The following is a 15,068-nucleotide window of genomic DNA, read 5'->3' as shown; positions in this document are numbered from 1 at the left end:
TCCTGTCCCCTCCTGCTTCCTCGTCCTTGTCCCTGGGCTGGCATGCCCCTTTAGTCTTGTTTTCTTTAATGGACCTGTCTAGTCATGGCTGAAGGGTGAACCTCAGGAGTGACTTCATTACCCAGCTAAAAGGGTGTCCAGGGGACATACTCTTGGGATTTCACTAGTCTCTGTCAGACTAGGAAGTCTGGTCTTTTTTTGTGAGTTAGAATTTTGTTCTACATTTTTCTCCAATTCTGCCCGGGACCCTGTAGTGTGATCCCTGTCACAACGATTGGTGGTGGTAGCCGGGAACCATCTAGTTGTGCCGGACTCAGTGTGGAGGAAGCTGTAGTAGTTGTAGCCCATGAGTCCTTTGGACTAATCTTTCCCTTGAGTCTTTGGTTTTCTTCATTCTCCCTTGCTCCAGGTGGGGTGGAGCCAGAAGATTATCTTAGATGGCCACTCACAAACTTTTAAGACCTCAGACATTACTCACCAAAGTAGAATGTAGAACATTTTCTTTATGAACTAGGTTATGCCAATTGGGCTAAAAGTTTCCCAAGACCGTGGTCCCCACAGCCCTCAACCCAGTAATTCAGTCCCTCAGGGAGCTTGGAAGTCTCTATGGAGAGTGAATGTATGCATGGAAAAATGGTTGATGATAAGTCTTAGTTACATATCATCTACCACTGAGAAAATGTTTATGTATTCATGCCCATCTTAAAAGTTGTTAGAAAAATGTCAACTAGGAGGAAGGGGAAGATCTTCTATTGGAAGAAAGGAGATTTGAGTCCCAGTGCTTGAGTTTCTGGGGTCTTGAAAAGAAATCTGTGACAGGGGATGGGAGGAGGATGTCAAAAGTATAGGAATGATTTTACTTCTATGTGAAGCCCCTAATAGCAAATAATAGATTAATTTGTGTCTTTAATGGTTTCTTACCTGACCTTTAAGGCTAAAAAAGGTGGCAGACTCAAAAGTTTGACTCCAAGATTTTTGCTTCCTGAGAGTTTTCAGCATCCTCTCTCCCTCATTCAAATACATGTATGCCTGTAACCAGCACAATGAGGAGAAACCATTGAGACAGCAGCAATTCAAACCACAAGGGGCTTTGCCCTAGCCTCTACTGAAGGAGGCTCCAGACACCACCATTAGCCCTAGCTCCACTGATTAGAATGAGCCTCCAAACTCTAGATAGGAGCTGGGTGGGTAAAGCTCCATCTGAAGATACTCGCCAGGCCACCTTCATGTCCACTTTTGTCTACTGGATCACTTATTTTGGAGGATGCAGAAATCTCCACCTTTCCTCATGTTGTCATATAAGCTGCCTTACCCGGTTCCCCAGTGTAATTTCTTCTTTTGAGTAATTCCATTCCCAACCTCCCTATCTCTGACAACATATCCATTGCTGTGGCAGCATCCCACACCTGTAAGAAGTCAGCCTACTTTTGGAATGAGTTATGGACCACTCCCATTTCTCTTGACAGGGCCATCTTTGAGAAGGGGAGGAAGGTAAGGCCCTGAGCAAATCTCCTCACCTCACCATCAACCTCCTATGACATCATTAGACAAGTGAGTCTTGGTACATGTGAATACCCAGGCAAAGTCAGAATAGAAGAGTCAAATAAGGTGAGGTGATATACCCCCAATTTTACACAGCCTAAGAAGTACGTGGGAATAAGAAGGAACGTGAGGAGTTGGCTGCTCGTCCCACTCCCACCAGATTTTCTTTGATAGGGGAACAGGTGCAAATAGCACATTCTGGGACCTTGCTCTGGGGTTCTGCTTCCAATCATTGTCTTCATGACTTTTCACCACACTCTGTGCTGAGTTAAACGGGCATCAGCACAAGTTTTAGTAAGCTGGCCTCCTCTTCTTGGGACTCACTGGCTACCCTCTCCCACAAAAAAAGGCTATTGTCTATACACACACACACACACACACACGTACACATGCATGCACACACATGTGCACACGCATTAAAAATATGTGCATATACGTAGGGGCCTTTCATCTTTCTTAACATGAATATTCTAAAGAACATGGCTTACTGGCATTTTTAATAGTTTAAATTTTAAATATTTATATGAACCTAAGTTTTTTTTTTTTTTTTTTTTGGTGTAAGAGTTGAGTACGCTGCTCAGACCAGCAGCAAGTGTAAAACGTAGAACAGACCACCACTGTGGACAAGAAGGTCTGCAGTACGACTATTCAGATGTGCACAAATTTACCTGAAGCTGGCTGGTGTCAGATGATGCAAGGCCCAGAAAAGCATTCCCTCAAGGGAGTTCATGAAAGGCTAGTCCAGCCAGCTGTTTTATGAAAAGTGATCTAAAGTCAAATAAGTTTGAGAAACACAATATGCCATACTAGAAGTTGTTCTAGCCCTGGCCTGACCTCCGCCCTTCTCCACCCTCTGGGAGATTTATATGTATGTTAGCATATTGAAGGCCCTGGAATATTTACAGTTTTGCTTTATTCAGCCCAGTGTTTCTCAACTTATTTAAAAATGAATCCTTTTTATTTTACTATATGTATTAAATCCCCACAATTCTAGTGTTCCATGGACACCTGGGGCATATCGCCCTGGAACCATATTTACAAATTATTATTCTAAAGTGTTCTAAAGGGGTAGATGTCATTATCTGGCACAAACTGTATGCAGACCAGAGCAGATGAAAGCCTCTTTGCAGATCATAAGATTAAAACAAGATTTGTACTCACTTTTTTTTTTTTTAACGACCTACGGACATTTTGTGCTCACACATGTTTTGTGAAGACAAAAGGAAAAGGCCACTGGGACATTACTGAGGAAGACTCTATCCCGAAACTGAAACAATACCTCTTTGGGTCATTTTGGAGAAGAGATCTGACTCCCTTCTCCCAGATAGGTAGATAAGTCATGGCAAGTTTCTAAAGGCGGCAGTATTTTAAATTATGCATAATGCTAGATGCAATTTGCTCTATTTTCTCAATCTAGATCATTTCTCTGGGTAATTTGATTTTCAAAGGCAAGGGGTACTGGCAGGAATCAAGAATACGAAGTAATAAAAAAGCACACTACATCTTTCTTCAAGTCCCTTCTTGCTCTATGGTCTGTAAATTGTCTCTAGGGTAGAGGAGATTTGGGTAGGGACAGCTTACCATATAGTTATCATTCAAGATGAGATAAGCAGATGCAATTTCTAGGAAGTAATATAAGGCTTTGTTGTTTTCCCCCAGAGCCAGAAAGTGGTAGGCCAGAGGCAAGATGACAATCTCCAAGATCTCCTCACACTGGCAGGATTCCAGGGGGATGATGTCTTCCTCAGTTGTCTTCATTTTTGTTATAATGATGTCAAAGAAACCCAAGATCTTTTCTCTTATTTCTTCAGAACTGCCCAAATGTAGAAATAGGAATAATAGCTTCTTAGTATAGCTTTTGATATGAAAATATCTTGAAAAACTAATAAATAGCAGGATAATAAAATATAGATGCTACTGTCCAACTCACCACACAAACCCTACCACATTTCCCCCCTGCACTGAGGCCAAAAGTACTGACCAGCCAAATAATTGTAACAGTATTCTGAATTTAATGATAATTGTTTCAGCTCTACCTCCTAAACAATTATATATTCCTGTACCTGAGATCATCAGGAAATATGTTAGATTTCTTAGGAATCTCTGATTTGGAAAAGGTGATCTCTTCTTCAGCTAGAAAATAAACAAAGGAGTTATGTGGGTCATTGAAATTCTACATGTGGTGGACATGTCTGGTGTCCACCAAAGAAGCTCTCTCCCCTTTCACAGTATAGACTTGTTGCTGCCCAGCCGGGATCTACATTTACCAGTCCCCATTGCACCCCAGGTGAAACTACATGATTAGTTCTCACAATGGCATAGATAAGTGATGTATGCTACCTCCGGGCTGAGACTGTTGGGTGTCTTCTCCACCCTCTCCTTCCACAGGAAAGCAAAGGACTCTGAGGCCCTAGAGGAAAGCAAAGCCACAAGATGGACGGAGCCTGGGTTCCTGATTTACTGTGTACAAGGTCATTTGTCAAAATCCTCCTTGGATTATTACATGAGCAGGAAAAAACTACCATTCTATTGTGTTAAGTCACTGAAATGTTGGGCTATGTTATAGCTGATAACATTATCCTAACCAATTTACCCTACAACTAAAACTATGAAGAAAGTGACATAAGTTTCTAGTGGGAAAGTATAGATATTTAAATAAGATATCCCTAAAAGACAACTAAAGGGCAGAGAATACAGAATTTAAAACCTTCAGAAGTTTGTATAATCTAAACAGGCTTCAATAGGTTAAGAAATTCCATAATGATATTAGAACAGAAAACAAATGAGGATTGTCTAATCTGGCCACCTCTTTACTCAAGGAGAAGAATCCTAAAACGGGGAAGGGCTTGTCTTAGATCATATATCTGCTAATGACGAGGTAGGACTAGCACCCAGGTCTCCTGGCTCCAGGGCTAATGCATCACTTCACGGATCTTTTATAAAGATGTAATTTGAACACCTAGTTATCATCTTCTCTTTTTTTTTGTTTAATGATATTTTATTGTGTTTTTGATGAAGGTTTACACAGCAGCTTAGATTCCCATTCAACAATTTCTACACAAATGACATCGGTTATATTCTTCACAACGTGGAAACATTCTCATTATTTAAATTCTGGTTGTTCCATCTCCAGTAATCTAGCTTCCCTGCCCCCCCCTTACCTTCTCATCTTCGATTTACAGTAATTGTTGACCATTTGGTCTCATATAGATGATTTTTTAAAGAAACACAGTGAGTACAGATGATATTCTTTATTTCGTGAGCCAATCTGTTATTTAGCTAAAAGGCGAGCTCAGGGGCTTGTTCTGGTTCAAGGTTTAAAGACTATGTCAGGACAATAGTATTGTGGAGTCCTCCAGTCTCAACTGGTCCAGTAAGTCTGTATTTATTAAGAACTTGAGGTTCTCTTATATATTTTTCTCCCATTCTATCAGGATCCATCTATTGTGGTCCTGTAGTTATCACCTTCTTTCGGAAGTCTCTGTGCCCTTGTTCCCATAGAATTAGTGCTCCATCAACCCCTGTGCAGACTTCTGTCATGGATCTTATCACACTGTGTATTGTCCACCTGTCCTTCTAGATTGCCATCTGGTATATACCTAGTGACTAGAAGCTGAATATATCCATTTGTGCTTCTGCTCCTATAAAACTGCTCTTGTCAAGGTTACGAGTGGAAATCTTGTTACCAAATCAAAAGGCTACATCTTTGTCCTTATCTTATTACATCTTTCAGCAGCATGTAATACAATTGAGCATTCTCTCTTTCCACTGGCTTCACCCATTTCCTTGGTCTCCTCCCTCACTGACTGCCCACTTTGCCGGCTTTCATTCCTCTACCAGTATTCTCCATGTTGGCTCTGGGCTCCCTTCTCCTAGGTAATTTCATCTGCCCATGACTTCACATCCCATCTATATGCTAGTGACTTTCAGTTTTATATCTCTAAGCTCTGACACCTACCCTTAATTACAGACTCATATATCCACGTGCTCTGGCAACTGCTATTTAGATGCCTAGTTAAAAAACAAACAGTTGCTGTTGAGTCGATTCTGACTCACAGTGACCCATTGTGTGTCAGAATAGAACTGTGCTCCATAGTGTTTTCAGTGGCTGATATTTTGGAAGTAGACTGCCAGGGCTTTTTTCCAAGGTGCCACTGGGTAGACTGGAATCCCCAACCTTTCAGTTAGTGTCCAAGCACATTAACGGTTTTTACTACCTAGGGACTCCAAATACCTAATGAGCCAAACCCACATCAAGTCAATTCCAACTCACAGCTACCCTATAGGACAGGGTAGAGCTGCCCCATAGAGTTTCCAAGGCTGTAAATCTTTATGGAAGCTGACTGCCACATCTTTCTCCCATGGAGCGGCTAGTGGGTTCAAACTGCTGACCTTTCGGGTTAGCAGCTAAATGCTTAGCCACTGTGCCACCAGGGATTCTTAGAAACCTAGTAGACATCTCAAAATTAACATGATCTAAACAGAACTTGAATTTTTCTACCTCCATCAACCTATACCCCACCTACGTCATCCTTATCTCAGTAAGCATCACCACCATACATCCATTTTCTCAAGGCAAAAACCTTGGCAATATCCTTGATTATTTCCTTTCCCTTAACCCTATCAACCCATCAGAAGGTCCCACTGACTCTACCCCAAAAACATATCTGAATCCATCTACTTCTGTCCATCTTCACTATAGTGCTATCCTAGCCCAACACCCAAATTTTATCTGGACAACTGTAATAAACTAATATCCCTTCTACTCTATTTCCTTCAACCTGTTCTCTACAAAGAAGACAGAGTAAACACGATGTTTTAAAAACATGATTCAGATCTCTGTGGCAGGAGCTGCCATGCTCTCCCAGCAACTTCTATTGTCCTTTTTCTCCTTAGTAACAGCTCAGTTTTACTCAAGACAGCCACACATCCAGTTAAAAGACTACATTTTCCAGCCTCTCCTGAAACTGCATATGTCCATGTGACTAAGTCTAAGTTCTGGTCAATGTGATAAAAAATGAGGCGTTGGGTAGGACTTCTAGAAAGTTCCTTAAGAGGGAGGGGGCACTCCTTTTATTTTTTGGCTTTTCTTCTCTTTATTCTGGCATGAAATACGCTAAATCCAACAGTTGATTTGGACTAAGGATCCCAGATGATCAAAGCCTACATACTGGTCCCAATGGTGAGGAAATGATTTACATGAAAGAGATAAATTTAATAACAAAGTTACACCAAGGGCTCAGTGGTTAAAGAGCTAGACTGCTAAACAAAAGTTTGGCTGTTCAAATCCACCTGCAACTCCTTGGTAACCCTATGGAGCAGTTCTACTCTGTCCAATGGGGTTGCTATGAGTCAGGATCAACTTGATGGCAACAGTTTTTTTTTTTTTTTTTTTTTGGTTTTAGCTGGGTGGTACAAGCAGTTTGCAATTGCCTGCTAACTCAAAGGTTGGTGATTCATACCCACACAGCAGCTCTGCAGAAGAAAGGCCTGGCAAACTGCTTCTGTAAAGATTACAGCCAAGAAAATCCTATGGAGCAGTTCTACTCTGTAACACATGGGGTTGCCATGAGTTAGGGGCCAACTCAATGACAGCTAACAACAACAACAGATGGGTCTTTGTTATATGCAGCCAATGATAATTCTAATCAATACCTCTTCAATGTGTCCGAATCCACAGAATAAAATTCAAACTATCAAAGCCTACAAGGCCCCTTACTGGCTTATTAACCTGCTTATTGTCCGCCAGTCTCCATCAAAATTAAAAATTTATGAGAACAGACACATGTCTATCCTTTCGCCACTATAGCCCCAGTGCCAGGGTGGCTGCCTAGCTCGATAAGCAGATGCTCAATAAATATTTGCTGAATAAATGCTTGTTTGTTGAAAAAAATCAATGAATTAAAAATAAAATACTATTCCTGCTTTTTGTCATGATATCATTTGCCATTGGCTGAGTCATATTTTCAGTTCTCAATTTTCTTCATTTAACAAGGGAAAAATTACATCAAGATTCCCTACTTCAAAGAGGGTCTGTAAAAATCAAAAGAAAAAAAAAGATACAAAGTTCTTGTAGGTTTTCAGAAGAAAGGAGGCATGCAAAGACACCACTTTTTCACCCTGTTATTTCAAAGATCTAGAATAAGACTTCAGGTTCAGGGTGACAAACTCACCTCTTGTGTTTTCTACTGTCCCTGCAGGTCCAGGACATTTTACCTCATTAAAATGAGAGTAAAATACTTTTTTGGAAACGAGACTAAGTGTGCACACCAGCTCAGGAGCAAGGACGAGAAGGCAGGAGGGGAACCCAGTGTGGAGAAGGGGAGAAAGTTGACGCGTCATGGGGTTGGTAACCAATGTCACGAAACAATATATGTATCAATTGTCTAATGAGAAACTAATTTGCTTTGTAAACTTTCACCTAAAGTACACTAAAAAAAAGGAAAAAAAAATTTGGAAGCATAATCCTAGGCTGTACAGAACAGGAGGGTCACATTCCTGTCTTAGGGCCATTGCACTGGCTGCGCTGGAACGCTGCTCCTCAGCCATCCACATGACAAAATCCCTCACTTCCTTTATCTTTATACAAATCTCTCCCCTCAGTGAGGGCTACCTTATTGATTCTGCACTCTTGATCTCCCTTGCCCTACCCAACATGTGTTTTTCTCCATGGGATTTATCACTTGCAACATGTTACATAATTTATTTTTTATTATGTTTTTTCTTCCTTGTCTGTTTTTCCCTAATAGAATGCTGTTTTGTTCACTGATGTATCTCAAGTGCCTAGATCAGGGCCTGGCACGCAGTAGGAACTCAATAAATATTTGTTGAATGAGTAACTAACTGATACACTGGATGAGATTTTAACACATTTCTGGAAAACAAAGGAGTGAGAGGAGTGGCAGCTGATAAAGTAGGTGGAGGAAGCTGAAGGAGGGAGCCCATGGTCCCTGTAGATCCCTGGCATGGATCAAGACTCGGAGAACAAGAGTTTTTAAGAGGGACATGAGGATTCAGAGAGAACTGGAAAGGGGATTAACTTCCTCATTCTCACTCATGCCTAATCTGTGTCTATGAGCCTCTCCCAGTCCCCTTGGCCAGTACCCCCTGAAAGCCCAGCCCTGCACAGGGGGAAGCTCGGAGATCATGGCAGAGCAGGAGCTCTGGAATTAGACTGACCTGTGATTGAAAAAAGTCTGTTGCTAGTTCCATGACTTTGGGCAAATTACTTAATCTTCTAGAACCTCAGTTATCTCATCTATAAAATGAAAATAATTCTTCACCTTGGAAGGTAGATATGAGGATCAAATGAGAATGCATGAGAAATAGGGAAAAGGTGAGACTAAATATTTATTTTTGTATCTACTATGTGCTAGGTACTTTACATGTATTTCTTCCTGATTTTTACAAACTGCTTCTGTGAAGATTACAACCAAGAAAACCCTATGGAGCAGTTCTACTTGTAATACATGGGGCTGCTATGAGTCGGGGGCCGACTTGATGGCAGCTAACAACAACAACATATTGTAACATAGAAGTCCCCTATTTGCAGCCTGTTTTCCCAACCAGGCTTAGCCAGAATCACCAAGGCTCTCTGACTAGGGGAGGTGCTCCCTAGCCACTCATGAACGAGGCTGGGATCAGTGATGCTGCTGCAAGTCGGACATCCGCCACACATGCAGTGACTGTGTCCTTGGATCCTTACACCATCTGAATCCTCTGCTATGTTTTCCCAGGTCACATGGATGGTTTGTGTTACAGGTTTACAATTTTTTATTTTTGCTTTTCAAGAGGCCTTAAATCCCTGCCCTGAACACAAGCCCTCTTTTCTAGGGCCCCTGACCTGCTTATCCTGGCTAATTCCCTCCCACTCATATCCTTTTTCTGCTGGAAACTTGTTTCAAACCAGACCAACAAAACAACATTCTTATCTGCCAAGAAACACCACTCCCTGGAGGATCTTGCTCTTGCTCCCACTCCAACCCCCTGTATCCCACTCCCTGATTTGAATTAAGTTGGGGTCTGTTTTATCATTTGGGGCACTTTAATTGGAGATATAGTTGCACCCCATTTTGCCAAAGCCTCTTATCCCCACACCTTCCCTGACAGTCTGACAGTGAGGTTGGTTCTGCCAGACTGAAGTACACATGCATTCCCTGACTCACGGGCTTACACTGCCCAAGTTTCATCATTCTTTGCGTCCAACCCCCCAAGGAACTTGAAACCTTCGTGATCTACACCCACTCCTTCTAGATCTACTCTTCAGATTTCAAGGGAGAATTAGTTACAAAATAAGTGGGTTTACTTTTAATTCCATGGGCCTTAGCCATCTTCTTAATGGTATCCACGTCCAAAGTGTTGAGTCGAATGTCCACTGTGAAGTGGTGGTAAGGAATGAAGTCCCCACTTCTGCAGTGGTCACATTTGTGAGCATTTTCTTCTAGAAAACGGGCACATTTCAAGTGCATGGCTTTCTTCTGGTCCTTCAGCCATAGCTCATAGGCTGTTTTCTGCATCATAGGCTTGCAGAATCGAATGATGTGGCACTCAATCACCTCGCTTTCTAGTTCTCGAAGTTCTTCCTCTTCACCAAGAGCTAAAGAGAACAGAAAGGGGTTTTCAGCCAGACAGTGGGTAATAAATAAGTTCCTGCTACTTAACACAGATCCATTCTTTGGTCTAGGTGTGCTTTTAACTAAGGGGAAATATGAGTCACTTCCAGACTCTACTCACCCATTCCTTCACTGGGCTTCAGAGACAGGGAGCGAAAATGCACCTCAAATGAGGCTGCGTGCTGTTTCAAAGCCATCCGGAGCTCCTTGCCATTCCGGAAACAATCAAAGATGTTGGATTCCACTAGGGTTGCCAGGGCCTTGATCATCATCTTCATGTTCCAACAAGGGAGGATCTCAAACAACAACTCTGTGGTGAAGGTCTGGCCAATAATAGCCGCACATCTCACCAACATTTGGTGGGAAAGGCTCATGCTGTCCAGCTGGACCAAAGAGATTTCTGCAGGTAGAAAACCATGCAAGAGGGAACTAGTCATCTATCTTTATCAAACACTTTCTAGAGACAGACAACCATCATACTGTACAGTTCTTGTTCATAGAAACCCAGTCAAGCTAAGTTTTAAAAAACATTTGTTTAGTATCTACTTCTCTGATGACATTTGTGCTGGGAGTACAGACGATGCAGATGCTATGGTCCAAAAATATGTGTGGTACAATGACCAGACAGAAATTAGATCAATGTCAAGGTGTTCCGATTCAGTGTTAAAGTGTGCCAAGGGTGTCTGAGAAGAGAAGAGATTGTTGTGGGCCAAAGTAGTGAGGGGAGGCAGATAAATGATAAATTCTATGATAAATTTCCATCTGGTCCTTCTCTGTTCCCTTCTTTGGCCACTCTGTCTCCTGGGACCTCTTAGCAGTTAGGCTCCTATCTTCTTGTCCCCAAAGGTTTGTTCATTCTGATGTCATACATGTCATACAATATGGTCATGACCAGTTGTCAGAGAGTTCATATCTCCATCTAAGCCCGAGTAACATAGCTCACGTGGCTTCCTGGACATTTTGACCAGCATGTCCTTCCATTACCTCACACATCACGTACAAAATTTGAACTTACCCACAGAACACTGTAGAAGCTAGGCTAGGCTACTTTTCTGCTTTAGTAGACACAATGAATAAAACATAAATGACACTCTTTTGAAGACCGAGAATCTTGAGTTGTCTCTGGGTCATCCTTCTAAGCATTATGTTATTTATATAAGGCACAGCAGATTGAATCTAAATGCATACTAGGACACTGCTTGCAAGTCATTTTTCTTTAAAAGAATAATAATACATCCCTGATACAAACTCCCTTGTCTATCATTTCTTTCTCATAAAAGACGATGGCAGAATAAGTTTCAGTATTAGATTTTCTTCACCATTATTCGATTTTTGTTTAATTGAAATTTTACTGCACCTAATTATTTCATGCAGCTGAATAAACCTTTGTTTAAATTAGGCCCCAGAATGTGCGCAGGGAAGGTGGCTCCTGATTAGAAGTTAGAAAAGGCAAGCCCACTCTGAGCCCTTTTACCGCTTGGGACAATAAAAAAACAACAGCAACAAGAGCAAAACCCCCAGTGCGAGTTTTTTACTATTCTTCTTTCTTTTTAGATAATCATCCTAGAGGAAGTAAAAAGGGAGTCTAGGTACTAGAGAATAAATACCAGGTCCAATTTTCTTTACCTTTTAATGATGCTGGGGGTGACAAGTTTTTCAATCTAACACCACCAGCGATGTTACAAACTTCTTCATTTCCCTCCTCACTACTGGGAACAAGCATATTTAATTCTTCTGTTGGCTTAGTGAAATTCTCTACAAGGATATAAAAATGAGGAAAAGTTGAGAGCCATTATCCTATCTTATAACATCTGATTTTCCAGTAAACTTCAAGATGGATATCACATACGAAAATCTACACTTGCTCAGGAACTGTTTTGGTTCCCCCCCTCCCCAAAATGGATTGGCAGTAAGTATTAGAAGTCTTCCACAGTACATTCAGTTTACAAAAATTTGATGCAGAGTCAAATTATCAGGAGCTAGTATTTTTTAGTAAAATTTGCATGTCTGCATGTTCACACATCCACATTCAGATACAAAAACATTTTGAACTCTAATTAAAAAAAAAAATTAGGACATGGCTATTATCAGAGAGCCACTTCTTATCTGTCAGTTTGTTGTACTGTGGTGGCTTGCATGTTGCTATGATGCTGGAAGCTATAATATCAGTATTCAAATAGCAGCAGGGTCACCCATGATGGACAAGTTTAGCAGAGCTTCCAGACTAAGACAGACTAAGAAGAAAGACATGGCAAGCTATGTCCGAAAATTAGTCAATGAAAACTCTGTGGAACACAACAGAACATTGCCCAATATAGTCTAGAAGATGAGCCCCCTAGTTGTAAGCACTCAAAATACACAGTGGCCTCAACAATGGACTCAAGCGTACCAAAAACCATGAAGATGGTGCAAGACCAGGCAACATTTTGTTCTCTTGTACATACTTTACTGTGAGTCAAAACTGACTCAATGGCAGCTAACAACAACAATTATCAGAAAAAGAGATTAAAAATAGTGAGATATGAATAATAAACTTGCCTAGTAATTTTGTCTTCTGGTGCTCCAAAATGCAATATTTATTTATCCCTTCAGTCATTCACCACCATTGTAACCCTTGGTAGCTACAAAGCACTGTGATAGATGATGTATAAATATGAAGGTGAACACAACCAAGTCCCTGGACAGATAAGTCATACTCACAAAGAGCTAGACTGCCAGGCAGTAAACAAGTACCACGTGAGTGGGCACAAACAGTGTCAGAGAATTCATATCAATACCAAGAAATCAGTTGCTGTTGAGTCATATCAATGCAGTACACATTTATTAAGGACACTGAATGCACCATATCCTGTGAAGGCTGGAAACATGAATTAGGCATACTCTCAATCCTCAAGGAGCTTAAAACTCTATGGAGAAAAGGACCAAAGTCCACTAAATAGGAAAAGACAGTCTTTTTAACAAATGGTGCTGGCAAAGCTGGATATCCACCTGTAAAAAAAATGAAACAGGACCCATACCTCATACCATACACAAAAAACTCAAAATGGACCAAACACCTAAATATAAAACCTAAAATGATAAAGATCAATGGAAGAAAAGAGACAACACTGGGGGCCCTAATATATGGCATAAATACAATACAAGCCATAGCTAACAATGCACAAACACCAAAAGATAAACTAGATGACTGGGAGCTCCTAAAAATTAAACACTTATGCTTACGAAAAGACTTTACCAGAAGAGTAAAAAGAGAACCTATGGATTGGGAACAAATTTTTGGCCACAACATATCCGACAAGGGCCTAATCTCTAAAATCTACAGAATACTTTAACACCTTGATCACAAAAAGACAAATAATCCAATTAAAAAATGGGCAAATGATATGAACAGACACTTCACCAAAGAAGACATTCAGGTGGCTAACAGACACACTAGGAAATGTTTGTGATCATTAGCCATTAGACAAATGAAAATTGAAACTACAATAAGATACCATCTGTCATGGACTGAATTATATCCCTCCAAAAATGTGTGTATCAATTTGGCTGGGCCATGATTCCCAGTATTCCATGGTTGTCCTCCATTTTGTGATTGTAATTTTAAGTTAAGGAGGATTAGAATGGGATTGTAACACCCTTACCAGGTCACATTCCTGATCCAATGTAAAGGGAGTTTCCCTGGGGTGTGGCCTGTACCACCTTTTATCTCTCAAGAGATAAAAAAGGAAAGGGAAGCAAGCAGAGAGTTGGGGACCTCATGTTACCAAGAAAGAAGCACAGGGAGCAGAGCACATCCTTTAGACCCGTGGTTCCTGTTCAGAGAAACTCCTAGTCCAGGCAAAGATTGACATGAAAGACCTTACCCTAGAGCTGACAGAGAGAAAAAGCCTTCCCCTGGAGCTGATGCCCTCAGTTTGGACTTCTAACCTACTAGACTGTGAGAAAATAAATTTCCCTTTGTTAAGTCATCTACTTGTGGTATTTCTGTTATAGCAGCACTAGATGACTAAGACACCATCTCTCCCTGACATTACTGGCACTCATAAAAAAAAAAAAAAAACCATAAAGCAGAAAATAATAAATGTTGGAGAGGTTGCAGGGAGATCGGAACTCTTATACACTGCTGGTGGAAAAGTAAAATGGTACAACCACTATGGAAAATTATATGGTGCTTCCTTTTAAAAAGTTAGAAATAGAAGTACTATACAATCCAGCAATCCCACTCCTAGAAATATATCCTAGAGAAATAAGAGCCATCACATTAATAGACATATGCATACCCATGTTCACTGCAGCATTATTCACAGCAGCAAAAAGATGGAAACAACCTAAGTGCCCAACAACAGATGAATGGATAAACAAATTATGGTACAGCACACAACGGAATATTACACAACAATAAAGAACAACGATGAATCTGCTCAACATCTCACAATGTGAATGAACTTCAAGGGCATTATGCTGCGTGAAATAAGTCAATCACAAAAGGACAAATATGGTATGAGACTACTATTATAAAAACCCATGAAAAGTTTTACACACAGAAAAAAACAATCTTGGTGGTAATGGGGGAAGGGAAGGGTAGAGAGGGGAAATCACTAACTAGAGAGCAAACAAGTCTTAACATTGGTGAAGGGAAAGACAACACACAATATAGGGGAAGTCAGCACAACTTGAACGAGACAAAGACAGAGATGCTCCCCAGACACATCCAAATACTGTGAGGGACCAAGTTCCTGGGGCTGAGTGCTGGGGAACATGGTCTCAGGGGACATCTAGGCCAATTGGCATAATGTAGTTCATAAAGAAAGTGTTCTACATTCTACTTTGGTGAGTAGCCTTTGGGGTCATAAAAGCTTGCGAGCAGCCATCTATGATACAGTTATTGCTCCCATCGTGGTCGGAGCAAAGGAG

General features: G+C 41.0%; 1 protein-coding gene across 1 annotated transcript in view; it reads right to left on the bottom strand.

The window, feature by feature from the left end:
* The window catches only part of ADCY10 (adenylate cyclase 10), a 195,387-nt gene that overhangs the window by 51,541 nt on the left and 128,778 nt on the right, over positions 1–15,068 (bottom strand). The window contains exons 18-23 of the mRNA XM_003414895.4: positions 11,781–11,909; positions 10,276–10,554; positions 9,848–10,138; positions 3,606–3,675; positions 3,124–3,355; positions 922–1,029 (exon numbers count right to left, since the gene is read on the bottom strand). Of these exons, the coding sequence (XP_003414943.1) occupies positions 922–1,029; positions 3,124–3,355; positions 3,606–3,675; positions 9,848–10,138; positions 10,276–10,554; positions 11,781–11,909 (1,109 nt within the window). The remainder of the gene's footprint in view (positions 1–921; positions 1,030–3,123; positions 3,356–3,605; positions 3,676–9,847; positions 10,139–10,275; positions 10,555–11,780; positions 11,910–15,068) is intronic.

Source organism: Loxodonta africana, chromosome 3 (assembly GCF_030014295.1).
Source record: "Loxodonta africana isolate mLoxAfr1 chromosome 3, mLoxAfr1.hap2, whole genome shotgun sequence".
NCBI classification, from domain to species: Eukaryota; Metazoa; Chordata; class Mammalia; order Proboscidea; family Elephantidae; genus Loxodonta; species Loxodonta africana.
The sequence above is the reverse complement of the archived record's forward strand: the minus strand, read 5'-3'. Positions and strand labels throughout refer to the sequence as shown.